At 51.7% G+C, this 15204-nt stretch overlaps 2 protein-coding genes across 8 annotated transcripts in view; one reads left to right on the top strand and one right to left on the bottom strand.

Moving 5' to 3' along the window:
• Positions 1 to 15204, top strand: part of PI4KA (phosphatidylinositol 4-kinase alpha) — a 182200-nt gene that overhangs the window by 111711 nt on the left and 55285 nt on the right. For all 7 annotated transcript variants that reach the window (XM_077160279.1, XM_077160283.1, XM_077160278.1 and 4 more), the window contains exon 20: positions 14971 to 15079. In XM_077160279.1, coding sequence (XP_077016394.1) covers positions 14971 to 15079 — 109 coding nt within the window. The remainder of the gene's footprint in view (positions 1 to 14970; positions 15080 to 15204) is intronic.
• On the bottom strand, positions 1247 to 11664 carry SERPIND1 (serpin family D member 1). Its single transcript, XM_077160285.1, has 5 exons — positions 11535 to 11664; positions 7478 to 8331; positions 4369 to 4642; positions 2633 to 2777; positions 1247 to 2030 (listed from the first exon to the last, which is right to left on the bottom strand). Exons 1-5 carry the CDS (start codon positions 11642 to 11644, stop codon positions 1839 to 1841), a joined length of 1575 nt encoding a protein of 524 aa, XP_077016400.1. The 5' UTR covers positions 11645 to 11664; the 3' UTR covers positions 1247 to 1838.

Raw genomic sequence — 15204 nt, 5'->3', positions numbered from 1 at the left:
CTTTAGCTCTTTTGGTGACAGGAGGTCTTGAATTACCTTGCTTGGTGGAAGTGCTGGTGGATTCAGGGCAGGAGGCCTGGATTTGGGTCTTCCCAGACCCCTGAGGCTCCTTTGTACTTCGAGTTACACCATCCTTGTCCTCAGCCTTTGTGGGGGATGAAGGGGCCTTCTGCTTACATGTGATCACCAGGAGCCTGGAGATCAGAGTACAGCTGAGCCGCTGGGGGCGTAGAGGGCCCGGGCTGGTTTGGGCAGAGAGTCCCCGGCTGCAAGGCCTTGCTGGGTAGGGGCACATCAGCACAGGACCCCAGACTGAGTCATTGCACATGGCAGCAAGAAATGCAGGCGGAGAAGCCAGCAGCCAGCCAGCCCCAGGGAAGAAGAGAGGCTTGAAGGGCCTGGGGAAGAGGACACAAGGTCTGCCCATCATCCACTTCAGGCTTCGCTGGGTTGGGGAGGGGTTGCCCTCAAGCCCGGCCTGGTTGGTGCACAACAGAGCCAGGACCGAAGGGGAGGGCAAGGAAGGCAGCTCCCGCTGCCACAGGCCTTGTCCCAGGCTGAATCTGCCTGGGGCAGACCCCGTCCTTGCAACTTCAGTTGTTCTGTCAGCTGGGAGTGGGGGTGGCCTCAGTGCCTCCCTCGGAGGGCTCTGTGTGGACAGGCAGGACAGGCTGCAGACGCTTGGTCTCTGCTTTGCTGCTCCTGCCACCAACACTGGGTTCATCAGACCAGAGGCACTTGGAGCGGGAGCATGGACACCTGCCCTGTTGGCAGGTTTCAGAACCCTGCCCACCTTGACATGGGGAGCGCAAAGACTCCTGCAGGGCACGGGGTGGGTAGACTCACCACGCTTGTTCCTGCCTACTCTTTTGTCACCAGTCCTGCCAACCACTAACCTGTTCCTCAGATAGCGCCTCCCTAAGCTAAACCAGACTCGCTGCCGTGTCTTGTCTGAGGGTCTCACTGTGTCCCAGGGCTGCCCGCTGCAGCCCACGCTCAGGCAGGGGCTGCCATGCACACAGCACCCCCGGCAGGACTCCAGCCCCCACGGAGTGTGGGCGCCACCTGGCCTCAGGTGCTTTCTCGGGCAGTGTCTGAGCCATGCCGCACCAGGCCTGAGCAGTACCCGGAGCTTGCTGATCCTGAGAGCATGCTCGTCAGTCGGGTGCACAGGCTACTGTCTGCCTTACCGTGCCTGGGAATTTCAGCTGCTTTGCTTCCAGCCTCTGTTAGTTACCTGAGCTTCAAAAACAGAGAGTCATCACTGATGTACAAAGTGGTTTTATTTATCTCTAGAGTGGGAAGCATGGCCGGGTAGACACGCTGTCCTCTGGTGGCAGTGAGGTAACAGGAGAGCTGCAGGTGGCACTCAGCGTTGGTTTGGAAGATTGGACCCCGAGAAAGTTAATCCGTGCATGCCACGGGTCCTCTCCCCTGTACCTCGCGAATGTGCCAGTTGTGCTTCATCCTTAGGAGGACTGAGAAATTATCACGTACTCGTTGAGAAAGGCTTTCAGTATGAGAAGCAGGTGTACAGGGTGGGGCCGTGTGGGCAGCTTGCACTGAGGAGGCAGGTGATCGGCTGGTCTATACCTTGCTCTCTGACATGCTCAGTCACACGAGCTCCTGTGAACTTCACCATTGTTTACTCTGCAAAATTGCCTCCAACACGCTTCTCGGGCACTAACAGGTTTCTTCCATCACATCGTCCTCAGTTTCATATTGGCAGCATAAGTCTCAAAAGGTATGATGTCAAAACATCTCTGTTCTGTTGTAATGGAAGTGGAAGTGCATCATGCCAGCTGGCAGGCACCCTGCAGACACCCAGACCTGCCCCCTTAAGGCTGAGTGGGGTTGGAGACTCTCCCCATGAAGAGCAGGCAGCTGGTGCGGTGCTCATAGATGAGAAACAGGAAAGGGCGGTCGGCGATGAACCGGACTTGAGTAGAGAGCGGCATGAAACCCACCGTAGTCACAGCTGCGGCCTGGGTGCCCTCTTCGTTCACCGTGATGGTACCTTGGTGCTTAAACTGTTTGAACATGGAGTGGAGAGTTGTCAGAACTCATAGGCTGGCCCACAGAAAGGATACAGCACAGAGCACAGATCCCGCCACTCAAGGAGAGTCAGAATGCCCCTCAGAAATACCTGTGCTTACTTGTCAGTGCCATGACTATGCTAGGTCATGTTGTAAAGAAGCCTTACCTCGGAGCTCCAGCATCTTATTCACTCCTGGCAGTCGCCACAGGAGATGGAACCTCCACTGCCTCCCATCCCATGCCCACAATCTGGGGTGCACTCCTGTGAGGAGCATAGGGGCTGGGGTGCTGCCTTCTTGGGGGCTGGATGCTCTGCTTTTTCGCTGGGCGCCCACCATTGGACCACATGAGGTAAACCTGCAAGCCGGGCAGTTCCACTGGAGGCGTTTCACAGTGCTGTCACAGTGCAGCGGAACACGTGCGCCTCCTTCTGTGGTCCCAGGGTGTGGCTTGCTCCACGGCCTGCCCCCTGCCTGGCCTGTTCCCACTAGCCAGAGAGCGGGACTCACCCACTTCCTTGTGCAGTGGGGCTGTGTAGGGGCAGCAGTGAACTGAGAGCAGACCTTGGGGCAGAAGGGCAAACAGGAGAGCTTACCAGGTCGACAGCAACCTCCTGGGGCGAGATGGCTGCCATGTCGCCATTTGGGCTGAACAGCGCCGTGATCCCCATCGACTTCAGAGCCTCAACCAGGTTGTAATTCTTCTCCAGCTTAAATTTAGGCAGAAGTACCTCTCTGGTTCTGAGCAGATAAGAAAGGGGGCCCAATTTTATTAAGTCAAATAGAGTTCCACAAATCACAAAAGAATCATGTTTTCCTTTTCCGTGTTCACAGCCCACACCCCTGTGGTTGCATGCACCCCAGGACTGCCAGAGCCTTGTTAGATCTCAGTGTGCTCTAGGACCTCCACCATGGGGGTGGACAGGCCATCCCACTGCAATTCTAGTTTCTTAAAACTGAACATAGTTTCAGTTGTGGGGTCATTTCCTGGACTCTGTGTGACTCAGCTCCTGTCTTCAAGGTCAGCAGCAAAATTTTACTGGGTTATACTGAGTTTATGGTCTGAAAAGGCATCTGAATTCCTCCTTGGTTTGGTTCCCCAAAATCTCTCATTTTGCTGAATATCTGATCAATGTGCTTAAAGTAAGAACCCTTTATCTACCAAGTGGAGCGAAATGGCCTCAGTCTTGATCTCAACTCAGTCTTAATTAACTAATGATCCGAGAGGCCACTGACTAATTGGTTAATTGGTTTAGCCCTTTGGAAAGTGTTAAAGAGATGTGAGCCTTGGTAAAGGGGCTGCTTTTGCAGTGCAAACCGGCAGACCGCCAAGATGGTCCACTAGGGTCTGAGTGGCTAGCAGATCTCAGCCACGGTCCCTCCAGGAGGGGTCGGCCCTGGGGGAGGGTGTGCTCGAGGCTCAGGGGAGGCTGGGGGGGCATATCTGTGTGCTAGGCTGAGACCTGAGGGCGGAGAGAGCCATGACAGCGGTGTCTCAGGAGCGCCCATGTGGCAGCCATCACGCAGGGCCAACTGGGTGCAGGTCCACAGGACAGCGAGGCCTCCCCTGGAGCAGGGCAGAAGCCCAGGGGGGCTGGGCGACAAGGGCAGAGGAGGTGATTGCGGCAGGGACAGTGTAAAGGAAGGGTCAGCACGGCTTCGGGACATGTTGGCTGCCTGGGCAAGCCTACCTTTGGGACCTGCATTCAGTTTCTTTGTGTGCTTGTCGTGTAAGGAGACCCAAACCAGACTGACTTCTTATAATGGGCCTAACCCAAAGCCAGTAAAACAGGAAGAGTACTCCATTTCTCCATTCTTTCTGCTAGAATCCAGTATTAGACTTAGAATGTCTTCTAAAACCTGTCATTTTAGCTAGAGAAGAATTAGAAACAACGTGTCTTCAATGGGTTAAGGGAACTTTGGAATTTTTAGGCAGGGGAAGGAGAAAGCTGACCTCTGCAGACTCCGGGCCCTATGAGGAGCTCACTCTGTAACTCACAGCAGTCCTGGGCAGTGATGGGGTCACCCCATCTTACCGGGGATGAAGTGGGGCTCCAAGTCACAGAGTGTGTGTGTGGCCAAGCCCAGATTGTTCGTTCCCACAGCTGCTCTGAGGCACTTGTCCCTCCCTTTCGAAAATGTCTGTTTCTCACAAATGCTCTGATCCCCTCTCCACAAGCAAGACATGTGGGCCCAATCAACAGTGACCGGCCTGGACAGCAACTCCTGGGTGTTCTTGCATGCTTTTCCCTTTTTCCTGAAAGTAGCAAAGTCCCAGTATTTCCGGACACTGCAGCCCCCAGGAATACAAAAGAACACACGCACAGCATACCTGTTGGTCATACTCTTCTGCCATCGCTCTACCACCTGGGGTGTCAGCTGTGACTCGAGGGTCTTCATGCCAGACAGCTTGTGGGGGACCACAATCAGCATGCTGATGCCCCCCACATACTCCAGCTGGAGGATGTCGCAGTCCAGCTCCTGGTCGCTGGCCGCAAGAAAGTTCCCCTTGGTCTGCATCATGTTGACCTTGACCACCTCGCGCTCATTCAGCCGAAAGTTGTGGTTGTGCGTCCTCTCCACGGGGAACTTATTCACCCAGGAGCCTACAGGTTAGGCAGGGACAGGACTCTTACCTCAGTGCTCTTTTAGACCGCTGATTCCCACGCTTGGGCAGGATCAGAAACCCCTGAACAGTCCCAGAGTCTGACCCAGAAGGCCTAGGTGGGGCCAAGACTGCATTTCTAACAAGCTCCCCAGAGGTGCCAAGACCATGTCGCTGGCCAGGGCCCACCCTCTGAGGACCACGGGTTCAGAGGATCCTAAGGGCACAATGCCAGCTTCCTTGCGGAGAGAGTATAAATAGATGAGGATGATTGGGTTCTAGGCTAGATTCTGACACTAACTAGTTGCTTGACCCTGACAAGATACTGACCCTGCCTAGATGTTTAAAACGAGGAGCTTTGAGCTCATTTCAGCTCTGCCCTGAAGGTTGCCATCCCTCACATGGATTGTACTGACCAACAGGACAGATGAGTAAGAGTTGCCGCCAAGATCGTTACTTTGGGTTTAGAAGCAGCACAGTGTATCCAGGAACGGGTAAATAGGAATCTTAGTTCAGAAAACTGCATCTAAGGTGCTAATGATTCGTTAAGGCAGGTGACCCGTGACTGCTACTGGCCATGTGTTAAGCTCTCTCCTAAACGTCTTTCCTGAGTTATCCCACTGTTTCTTGTCAGCTGGTAAATGAAACAGACACTTTTCTATTGTTATCCTCACTTTACAGAGAAGGAAACAGAGGCATCAAGAAGTGAAGTCATGTGCTCAAAGTTTACACCAGCTGGGAAAGATGAGCGGGTAGCTCCTTGGGAGAGGTTTAAATGTCCCGATGGCACCCAGCCTGCTGGTAGCCCCTTCCTCCCCGCTCTAGCGGACATCTTAACCTCAGTGCTCCTGAGTACGTGGGGGCTCACGCAGGGAGCTCACGCAGGGGATTCTCAGTCGTGGGGAGCTGTCCTGAGTACGTGGGGGCTCATTAGCATCCCAGGCCCTTGCCTACCAGGTGCTGGTAGTGCTGACTCCCTGTCCCCAGGCTGTGACCCCCTCAGATTTCCCCAGGTGACAATCGCTGCTCCACCCCGTGTGGCAGACCTTCTTCAAGCTTCCTCGTGACGCCCAACCTCTGTTTTTATTGGGATGTAAAGCTGATTATATCATTCAAATTTAAAATTAAATTAGTAACAGATTTGGAAGCTAGAGATTGAAATTAGACTTGTTGGCTCTCCTCTCCTTTGATAAGCATCTGTGAAAGATTGCGTGTTAGCAACATTTGATCCCTTCAGTTCCAGTGCTGCATGAAGTGACCCTGTCCCTGTGATGGGATAGCATGTGTTTGGCATCGTTCGCCCTCTGTTGTGACCCTTGCTGGCTGCTCTCCACTACCTGCCCCTCACCCGGCCGGGGCTAAAGCTGAGGCTCCTGGATGCATCTGGGGGCTCCCAACAGACTAGTTGGACTGGGGCTTTGGGGGCTACCAAAATATCTTCCACTGGACAGTTCAGATGTCAGACAACCCCTTCCTTGTGTCTCCGAGGCTTGCAGATCAAGTAGAGGTTCCAATTCAGGTCCCAGTGAGGGGCAATTTTTTGTTTGTTTTTTGGTTGTTATAGCTCTTTAAGCCTCTGCCTCTCTCTCTCTCTCTCTCTCTCTCTCTCTCTCTCTCTCTCTCTCTCTCTTTTTTTGTTGTGGTAGAATATGCATAACATAAAAATCATTTAAACCATTTTGAGTAGAGAATCCTGTAACATTAATTACATTGATGCTGTTGATTACTTTCACCACTCTCGTCCAGGACATTTTCATCATCCAAAACGGAAACTCATATCCCTTAAGCAACAACAACCGTTTCCCCTCTGCATGACCCCTGGTAAACACTAGTCTGCTTTCTATCTCTGAATTTGCTTATTCTAAGTATTTCAAATAAGAAAAATCATGTGATATTTGTCCTCTTGTGTCTGACTGTTTTCACTCAGCATGATGTCTTCACGGTGTGTCCATTCTGTAATGGACCAAGCACCATTCCATCGTACGGGTGGACCACAGTTTGTTTACCCATTCGTCTGGCACTTGGGTTACATCCACCTCCTGGCCGTTGTGACTAGTGCTGCTGTGAACCCTGGTGTGCACGTGTCTGACGGCGTCCCTGCTTTCAGTTCTTGTGGGTGTGTGCCTAGGAGCAGGATGGTGGGTCAGGTGCTAACTCTTTGCTCTCTGAGGAGTGGCCAGGCCGGCCCCCTGGCTGCTGCACCATGGTACACTCCCGTCAGCAGCGTACAAGGCGCCTCTTCCCAGTGAGTGCGTTCTTAAAGAGAGGCTCTGTTTTTTAGAAACCCAAGCCATTTGTTCCTCCCCAGGGGTATCCTGCTTAAAAAGCACCCTGGTTCCTGGCTCAGAATAGCTGCTCAAGAAAAATTCACTTACTTCCCAACTCCCACTGCCCTTTAGCACAGAACTATCCCCCAAGGACCTGTGGGTGTTACTGTCAGGTACTCAAGCCAAACAATTTTCAGACACATTTCTACTGCCTTCTATCCTTACTCTTGCTTACTGTCAATTGGGGAACGAAATGAGAAACCTCAAACCCATTTTGGCCAAATGCTAAAAGATTTTTGCATTAGCTCTTCAAGCTTAGCAAAAGTACAAGAGCTCGAGGAGACCTGCCTGGGCCTCGCCGTGGCCCTGCCCTTACTGGCTGTGAGCCTTTTAGGGGTTATTTCATTTCTCTGGGCCTCGGCACCACATGCATACAATGGAGGTGCTGTCCCCTCTGTCACAGCCTTCCTTTTCTCCCTGCCTACGAGGCAGCCTTGTGTCCTGGTCTCCTGCATCAGGTACCCCGGAACATAGTTCTGTGCACGTCGGGACACAGAGCTCCCCCTTACCTTTGAAGTAGATGCAGTTGACAATCATCATCCGCGTGGCCGGGTCTGTGTTCACCAGTGCGTCTTTGATGAGGCCCTTGGTGAGCTTGAGAATGTGGTGGTTTGTCTTTAAGATGAAGGCCGGATCTGAGAAGTTAGCCGACCGGGCCTCCGCAAAATAATACTCCTTCACCTCAGCTCTGAAGTCATCCAGGATTGGAAATTGTTTCTGGACGTAAAGGTCATTGACTGACCGCAGCGTGTACCCAAAGTCCCTCCTGAAGAGGCGATGAGTGAGCTTCCGGAAGAGGTTGTGAATCGTCATAACCTCGTACTTGCTGCTGGCGTTGACGAAGTCCTTGAAGTGCAGAACCGAGAGCACCTGGTCCCGGGCCTGCCCCTGGAGGCCCAAGGAGAGCATGCCCATGGCGGTTGAAATGCCCACGGGGGCTAGGAAGATGTTGTCGGAGCTGCCGGCCTGGTCCCGCAGGGTGCGGTAGAGGTGGAACGCAAACTTGGAGTTGAGGATGTTGAGACGCTGGATCCGGCTCTTGCCGTGAAAGAGCTGGAGGATGTTCCCGGCGCTCGCCTCCGAGTCAGTGGGCAACACCGCGTCCACGATGTCAATGTAGTCATCGTCCTCGCCGAGGATCTTCTCCAGGTCCACGTACTCGTCGTCCTCCCCCTCGGCCATCCACTCGTTGGTGACCGTGTTCTCCTTGTGGAAGTCCACGGGGAGAAGGGGCAGGCTCAGGTTCTCCTGGCGTGACTGTCCCCAACGGGCAGGCGTGGGCTCGTTCCCACAGCACGCAGATGTTAGGATGAGCGAGACGACAAGGGGCCGAAACAGTGCATTCATTTCGGCAGAGCTGAAGCTGGGGAGGGAACAGGGGACACAGTGAGGGCAGCCACACAGCCAGATGTCTGTGCAGGGTCTCACAGCACGTTCCCCGAGGCTTTGACCAGACGCGGGCCCTCACTGTCCTCAGCCCTTTTGGATTATGGGCTTTAAAAGCACCTCATGGAGGTTACAAAAACCTGAAACTTGGTATGGGTTTCAAGCACCTCCCTGGACCCCCTGGGACCCCCTAAATCAGAACCCCTGCTTGAAAGGTTCTCAAAACCATAACCGTCTAGGATCCTGGGGCTCAGTCGTCCCTAGAAGAAGTTTGTTTTCATCCATTCAGTAAGCATTAAGGCTCTCCCCACTTCAGACAGCAACGGCTGCACTGGAGATGCTGTGGCCCCCCAGCTGTGAGATTCGTGCGAACTGGGACACAGACATGTAGACAGGGGGTTTCTCCTGGTAACACTACCAAAGCTCATAGGGTACAGGAGAGTGGGCTGCCACCCAGCCTCCATGTGTCAGGGAGTGGGGGCCAAGTGGCCCAGGGAAGCTTCTCAAGGGAAGTGGGGCTCCAGTAGCTCCCACAGTTAGTGATGGGGTCAGTGTAGACCAGAGAGGGGAGTTCCCAGCAGAGGGACTTAGCCCCGCCCCAGACCACACTTCTCCACCTTTGGGGTGGGGGTGTTGCTAGGAAATGTGTACTGTGTTGGGCTTTCGTAACACAGGCATTCTAAAGGCAAGTGAAGTCTGTGCAGTCATTTTGGGTTGCTTATTTGCACACACTGTGGTGCATATCTGTTGACAAGCTGACTCGGATCCCTCCTTGGAACAAGCTGCTAGCACTGACACTGCATGAGGCAGCTGGTGGCTGCTGGGTGCCAGTGGCCGTAGGTGCACTTCTCCCTTGTGTCTCTTAGATACTTGGCTCCTGCTGCTCTCGGTAAGAATTAAATCTTTTCCACTTTGCTATTTATAACAGGGTTGGAAATAATTGCACCATGCTAACAGGTCTGCCTGAGAATAATGTCAGAAATACTTAATAAAGCCACCAAGGCACTCCCTTTATTTAAGTGAGCAGAATATTTTTTTAGTATGCAGACCCTGCGGCCAGCCTGTCTTCATCTGTTAATCCCCCGCCTTGTTCCCAGGAGGGATGTGAGTTGGCTTGTCTAATCAGTTTGGGCTGCCAAATGGCTTTGCTGTGCTTTTGCTTCTGCCAGGTTAGTCACTGCTTCTGGGTGGACGAGCAGGTGCCCCAGGCAGATGGCGCCTCCCTGTTCTGCTGACAGCCACAGTGGCGTTTACCACGCTCACCCAAGCAGGTGGTGCTCAATCCTCACATGGCTCCTGATCCCCAGAAAGAATTGAGTTTTTTAGATCTGGTGTGTGTCCGTGACCACTTCCTGTCAGGACAAGACTATCTGCTTCCATGCTGGGCCAGATAAGAACTTCCAGCTCCTGTTAAGTGAATATTTGAAGTCACAAGGCCTGATGACAGGGCTCATGGTACGGACACCCCGCTTGAAATGCTGTCACCTAATTTTGGTGTTAATACCAACAGCGACTGCTAACTGGGTCCCTATCAGGTGCCGAGCTCTGCGCACGGCACTTTGTATGTGAGGAATATGGTTTAATCCCTATGGTGTGACTCGCACCATTAGGCATCCCAGAGACTGACCGGGCCTCGCTGAAGAGTGGCCAGGTTGGTGCCCTGGAGCCCTGGTGTCCCCTCGGGCACCCTGGAGAAGGGGCTCTGCCTCACTGTTGCGGGGCCACACGATCCACAGCACCCCCAGCCTGCCCAGGGTTTGGCCCTTGGTCTCCCACCCCCAGTAGTGCTGTTAAATCATTAGCTCACACCTCTTCAGTCACCGCTGAGAAAGTTTTGAATTGCATACGTTTGAGAGAGTAAGTCACATATTTTCTGACTTTAAAAAGGTCTGTTGTCTTTTCCTGGCCTCTCATAACTCTGTTGTTCGTGTTTCCAGTTGCCAAATAGAAAGAGGCCCCGCTCCTAAGTAGAGCTGGACGTATTGATGGAAGTACTTTTTAAAAAGTTAGAAAAGAAAGTGAGCAAGCTGGTGAGAGTCTCCTTGTGAGGCTGCACTGACATGTATCCCTCTGGGATAGAAATAAGGTGGAAAAACCACAAAAAAATGAGTTGAGGAAGATGAGTCCAAGACCAGATAGCAAGGTAGGGGTGAAGATATCCATGTTTGTATGATATCCAGATAGTATATCTGGAAGCATCTTATACTCTTCCTATCTCCTCTAACGAAAAGCCAAAAATAATTTTCATTATCCTTTCATCAGAGGAGGGAGAAAATACCACTGATAGTTTCTGCAGATAGAAATTAAGGTTCTAAAAGGTAAATATTCCTATTGTTTTACTATTTAGTACAACGAAAATTGAACAAGACATTTTTTAAAACTTGCTCTAGGTTGTGTTTAAATCTAGAGTACCACCTTTGAGGAAAAGCGCTATTTTTAAAAGAAAACTCATTCAAAACTTTGCTTTTATGGGATTTCACGTGGTGCCTTCTCTGTTAATGGCATGGAGCAGGGCCAGACTTTTTGTGAAATGTCAACACGTAACCCCCGTGGTTCCCCTGTCCCCTCCTCGGTGGGCACAGGCTCCAGGCCCAATTAGAGCAGGTGTGATGGGAGAGAAGGAGCTGCCTAGGTTTCTAAAAAACTGTATTGTAAATAATTTCAAGCTTACAGAAATGTTACAAGGAAAGTTTAGAGAACAAGCCCTGTATACCTTTCACCCATATTTACCAAGTTTTTATATATTAGAAATTGGCTTCGTCATTCTCTCTCTCTCCTTATGTGTGTATGTACGTGTACACACACACATTGTTTTTTTCTGAGCCGTTTGCAAATAGCTTGCATAAGTCTTGTCCCTCTAACCCTTATGCTAATACTTCAAGGAAAGCTGTCTAAGAAGATATTCTCATACATAACCACAGTGCAGTCACTCCAATTAAAGTAACTTAACATATATACAATATTTTCCCCTATTCCACAATTCCTATTCCAACTTGGTCGATTGTCCCAGTCATGTAACTGATCGAATTGTGCAATAGGCCAGTTAAAAAAATAATTTTGCATTTCTAAGCTAGCATAGAAAGCTTTTGAGTCTGCAGTTTGAGAAAGAAATAAAGCAGTTGCCCAGCTCCAGACTTCTCAAACAAGATTCATCGGCAGAAATTGAGAAACAGAACTCACCTCCGTGCTGAGAAGTGGTGTTGCAGAGATGGAACCCACCAGGGCGACCAGTAGGCTTTCAGTGTGAACTTTGGTGCTGGGCTGCAGTGTACATTTTCCAAAGCAAACATGTCCCAACTCAAATACCGCCTAACTCACTTAGTCAGCACAAATGCCTTCAGCTGCCTGTGACCCCCACTGTGTGGCCTGTGACTCCACAGCTCACGTGCTCACTTAGCCGACGTCGTGGACACACCATTGTCACCGTCCGATGTGCTAACAGTACCAGCTTCACCCAAGTCCCCACGTAACCAGGATGCCCTTCAGATTGGGGTAATAAAGGGCTCTGCGGGGCTGGACACTACCCTGGAAGCAGAGGCCTCCACCTTCCTTCTGCCTCTGGGGTGGTCACGCACCGGACTTCACCTCCATCTCCGAGCTCCAGGTGGCTGGCTCAGCCACTGCCCGGGCCCTGCCTGAGAGTACTCAGGGGCCAAGGAGCAGGGCTTTTGCTCAGCCACCGGGGCCCTGGTCCTGGCCCTGGCCCAAGCCTGCCACCCAGCTCCTATCCGTTGTGGAAGAGACAGGCTACGACTTGAGGCAGCGGTTCCCTCAGATTCCCGTCCACAGGGACCCGGGGGGCACCGATGTTTTTTTTTTAATTTATGTTTTGAATTTTATGACCTAAAAAAGCCTTACATGGGCTTTTGGCAGGCAACCTGTAGCAGAAACACTGTTCCCCATTTCCATACCCAAGGTATGCTTGATTTGTGGGTGCCCAGAGACTGTTAGAGTGAGAGCTGGACTCAGGCTGGCCGAGCCACAGGCGTGCCTGGGGCATGGGGGTGCCCACGCAGCGCTGGGTGGGAGGAACTGCTGCACCCACTGCTGCGCACGTTCCGCCCCCCAAGAGCATGCTGGGTCCACTCATCCCTTCTGCTGGGGGCACGTCTTTAGCATGGAAGCTGCGGAGCTGCCCCAGGGGGCAGCCATGACCTGCTGCCTGCACGGGTGGATCTCTCATCACAGGACCCACTGCCCAAAAAACCTGGACTTTTGACCCTTCTGGACACTTGACATTTTTCAATCTGTCTCTCCTTGGAGGTAACAGGTAGTGCATGGTGCCTGCTGTTACTCATACTCCATAGTTTTCTGCCAGTTTCAAGGCTTACCTCATTGTTGGATATTTTTTCCAACTTTTCATTATGAAATTTAAAAATATACAAGAAACCTGGAAAAACGGAATAATGAATATCCAACCATCCATGTGCCAACCACCTAGATAAAACGGTTACTGCTTTGCCAAGTCAATCTATGTCGGGACGCACACGTGTGTAGACAGGGGTCAGTCCCCGAGGACAGCAGGACACTTCCCCCCTTAGTGCCTGGGTCTGCGCCTCTCATACCAGAGTCCCGTGCACCCCTCACTGCCACTGCCTCACCCAAGGAAGTCACAACTCTTCTCTTCTGTCATGGAACATTCAGTCCATAACCCAGTTTCTCCAGTAGTTCAAAAATGTCTCTTATTGCATTTGGATGCTGCGTCTCTACAGCTTCCTTTATCTGTTTCAGTCCTCCCCTTTTTTCCCTGACCTGGACTTTAAAGGAGTGTACTTTATAGCCCTGTTCTAGACCGTGCCCCCTGGAGGGTAGGGCTGTTTCCCTCCTATCATGTGACTGACTCAGGATTCTTCTCAGCACTTTAGAGCCTTTTCTCACAGTCCCCTGGTCTCCCCTTCCTGGGGAGCACAGCGGTCCTGGCTAGCACGCTGGCCAATTTGCCTGGGCCCGGGCCAGGAGATTGTCCTCAGGGCCGAGCGGAGAGCAGGGAGAGCTGGCACCTTGGGTCCTCCCCTCCATTTGGGAGTGAGCTGCTCTGGCCTCTCCCAGAACCTCTTAACCACAGGGGTCCTGAGCACTGAGCAAAGGCTGCAGTCTGAGCCCCCTCATGCCTCCAAAGGCACCTCCTCGAACCCCATGCAGCCTCTCATCACTGCGTCCTCAACCCCTGCCTGAATGTAGATTTCTCATCGTGCAACTGCTGGACACCTGACATTTTCTTAGAGGCTCTGGGCTTTCAGCACCCCTCCACCTCCTGGCATCTTCCCTGCTGCCCTCCCCACTTCCCCAGTGCCCCTCCACCTGCTCATACCTTCCCTCCCAAGTCAGCCTTTGCACCCTCCTGATTGTGGAAGTAGCACATTTATGGCAGAACTGGGAAATATAGCTGATGTCCTAAATCTGTATCATTATTTATATGTCTTGCAGTTTTGCCCTTGATATATTGCTAATTCTGTATCACCAAATATCCTTAGAGAAACCTTATTTTAAATATACTTATTTAACTGCCCATTTTAGGTGGATATTTGTTTTTGTTTTGCTGTTATAATAACTCTTGCAATATTTTTTTGCTTAGGTCAGTTTTTTGTTTTTTGTTGTTTTTTTTTTTTTGCATGCATTGCTTGAGATGAGATTTTGGGTGAATTTGTTGGGAATGTTTTGAACTTTTGATGCTTACTACCACATTGCTTTCCAGAAAGTGTTGTTCCAATTTATAACCCCACCAGCAGGTGTGAACATGTTGTCTCACCCCAAACCCCCAACCCCCGCCTGGGCATTGCCTTCTGTCCCACCTCTGTGTCCTGGCACTGTACCTGGCTCATACTTGGCCCTCATAAGCGTTTGGATCACAGAGCCCTGCTCAGCACATTCACTGTCACTGCTCAGAGCTCTGATGCCCAGCTGGGAGTTCTTTGAGGATCCAGCCACATTTCACTGTTCTGTGTAATTTTACGCACGGGCCACTCCCTGCTTCCTACTGTGGCATGACGCAGCCTGCAGCTCAGCCTCTCACACCTGCGCCTTAGCATTCTGTACTTACCTATTTTAGATATTGGGATCCTACCTTTTGCTTGACCCATGGAATGGGCTTCTCAGTATCTGGCTCTGGTTCCAGCCACTCCCGTGCAGCTCCTTCACCTCCGCTGCTGCCCTGGTGGTTCATTGGCCTTTCCTGAGCTCTCCTTGCCCCCCACACTCCCAGCCTTTCAACCTGAAGCTCCTTCTGTCCTGGTGGGCTCTCTTCTGCCTGGCTAAGGCTTGCTCTCCTTTTAAGATCAGGAGCAGGGCGCCCCTCTGGGAACTCGGCTATGTTGTAGTTGTTTGTTTCTCTGCTTCCAAACCAGACAGTAAGCCTTTTGAGTATAGGAATGGGCCCTTTTTTCTTCCCAGCCACCCTGCCTGGCATACATTGGGTACTCAGTAAATGTTTGCGGAATGAATGAACGGACAGGTAAACTGCTGAACGTTTATTGGTGAACTTGTTGAGAAGTCTTGGGCATCTGTGTGCCCAGTCTCTGAGAGTGCTCTTGGAGAACAAAACTGGTCAATTTCACAGCTGCAAGTTTTAGGGTTCCACAAGCGTGAACTTCATTTCACCTCTCTCCTTGTCACCCAGCTCACCCGTCGACTGCCACCCATCAAGGAAGCTAAACCCCGCCTACAGAAACTCTTCCGGGACTTCTGGCTCTACTCTGTCCTGATGGGGTTCGCTGTTGAGGGGTCAGGTAAGGGCATCCTATCTCCCCAGGAAAGACAGAGAGCAGATAGAAAACCAAGGTGATCCAGCACTCGACCTGAGTGTAAATGTGTGGACACATTCAAAGTTAGTCCAAGTGCAGCTGCTTCCCCA

The sequence above is a fragment of the Tamandua tetradactyla genome, chromosome 5 (genome assembly GCF_023851605.1).
Source record: "Tamandua tetradactyla isolate mTamTet1 chromosome 5, mTamTet1.pri, whole genome shotgun sequence".
Lineage (NCBI taxonomy): Eukaryota > Metazoa > Chordata > Mammalia > Pilosa > Myrmecophagidae > Tamandua > Tamandua tetradactyla.
The sequence above is the reverse complement of the archived record's forward strand: the minus strand, read 5'-3'. Positions and strand labels throughout refer to the sequence as shown.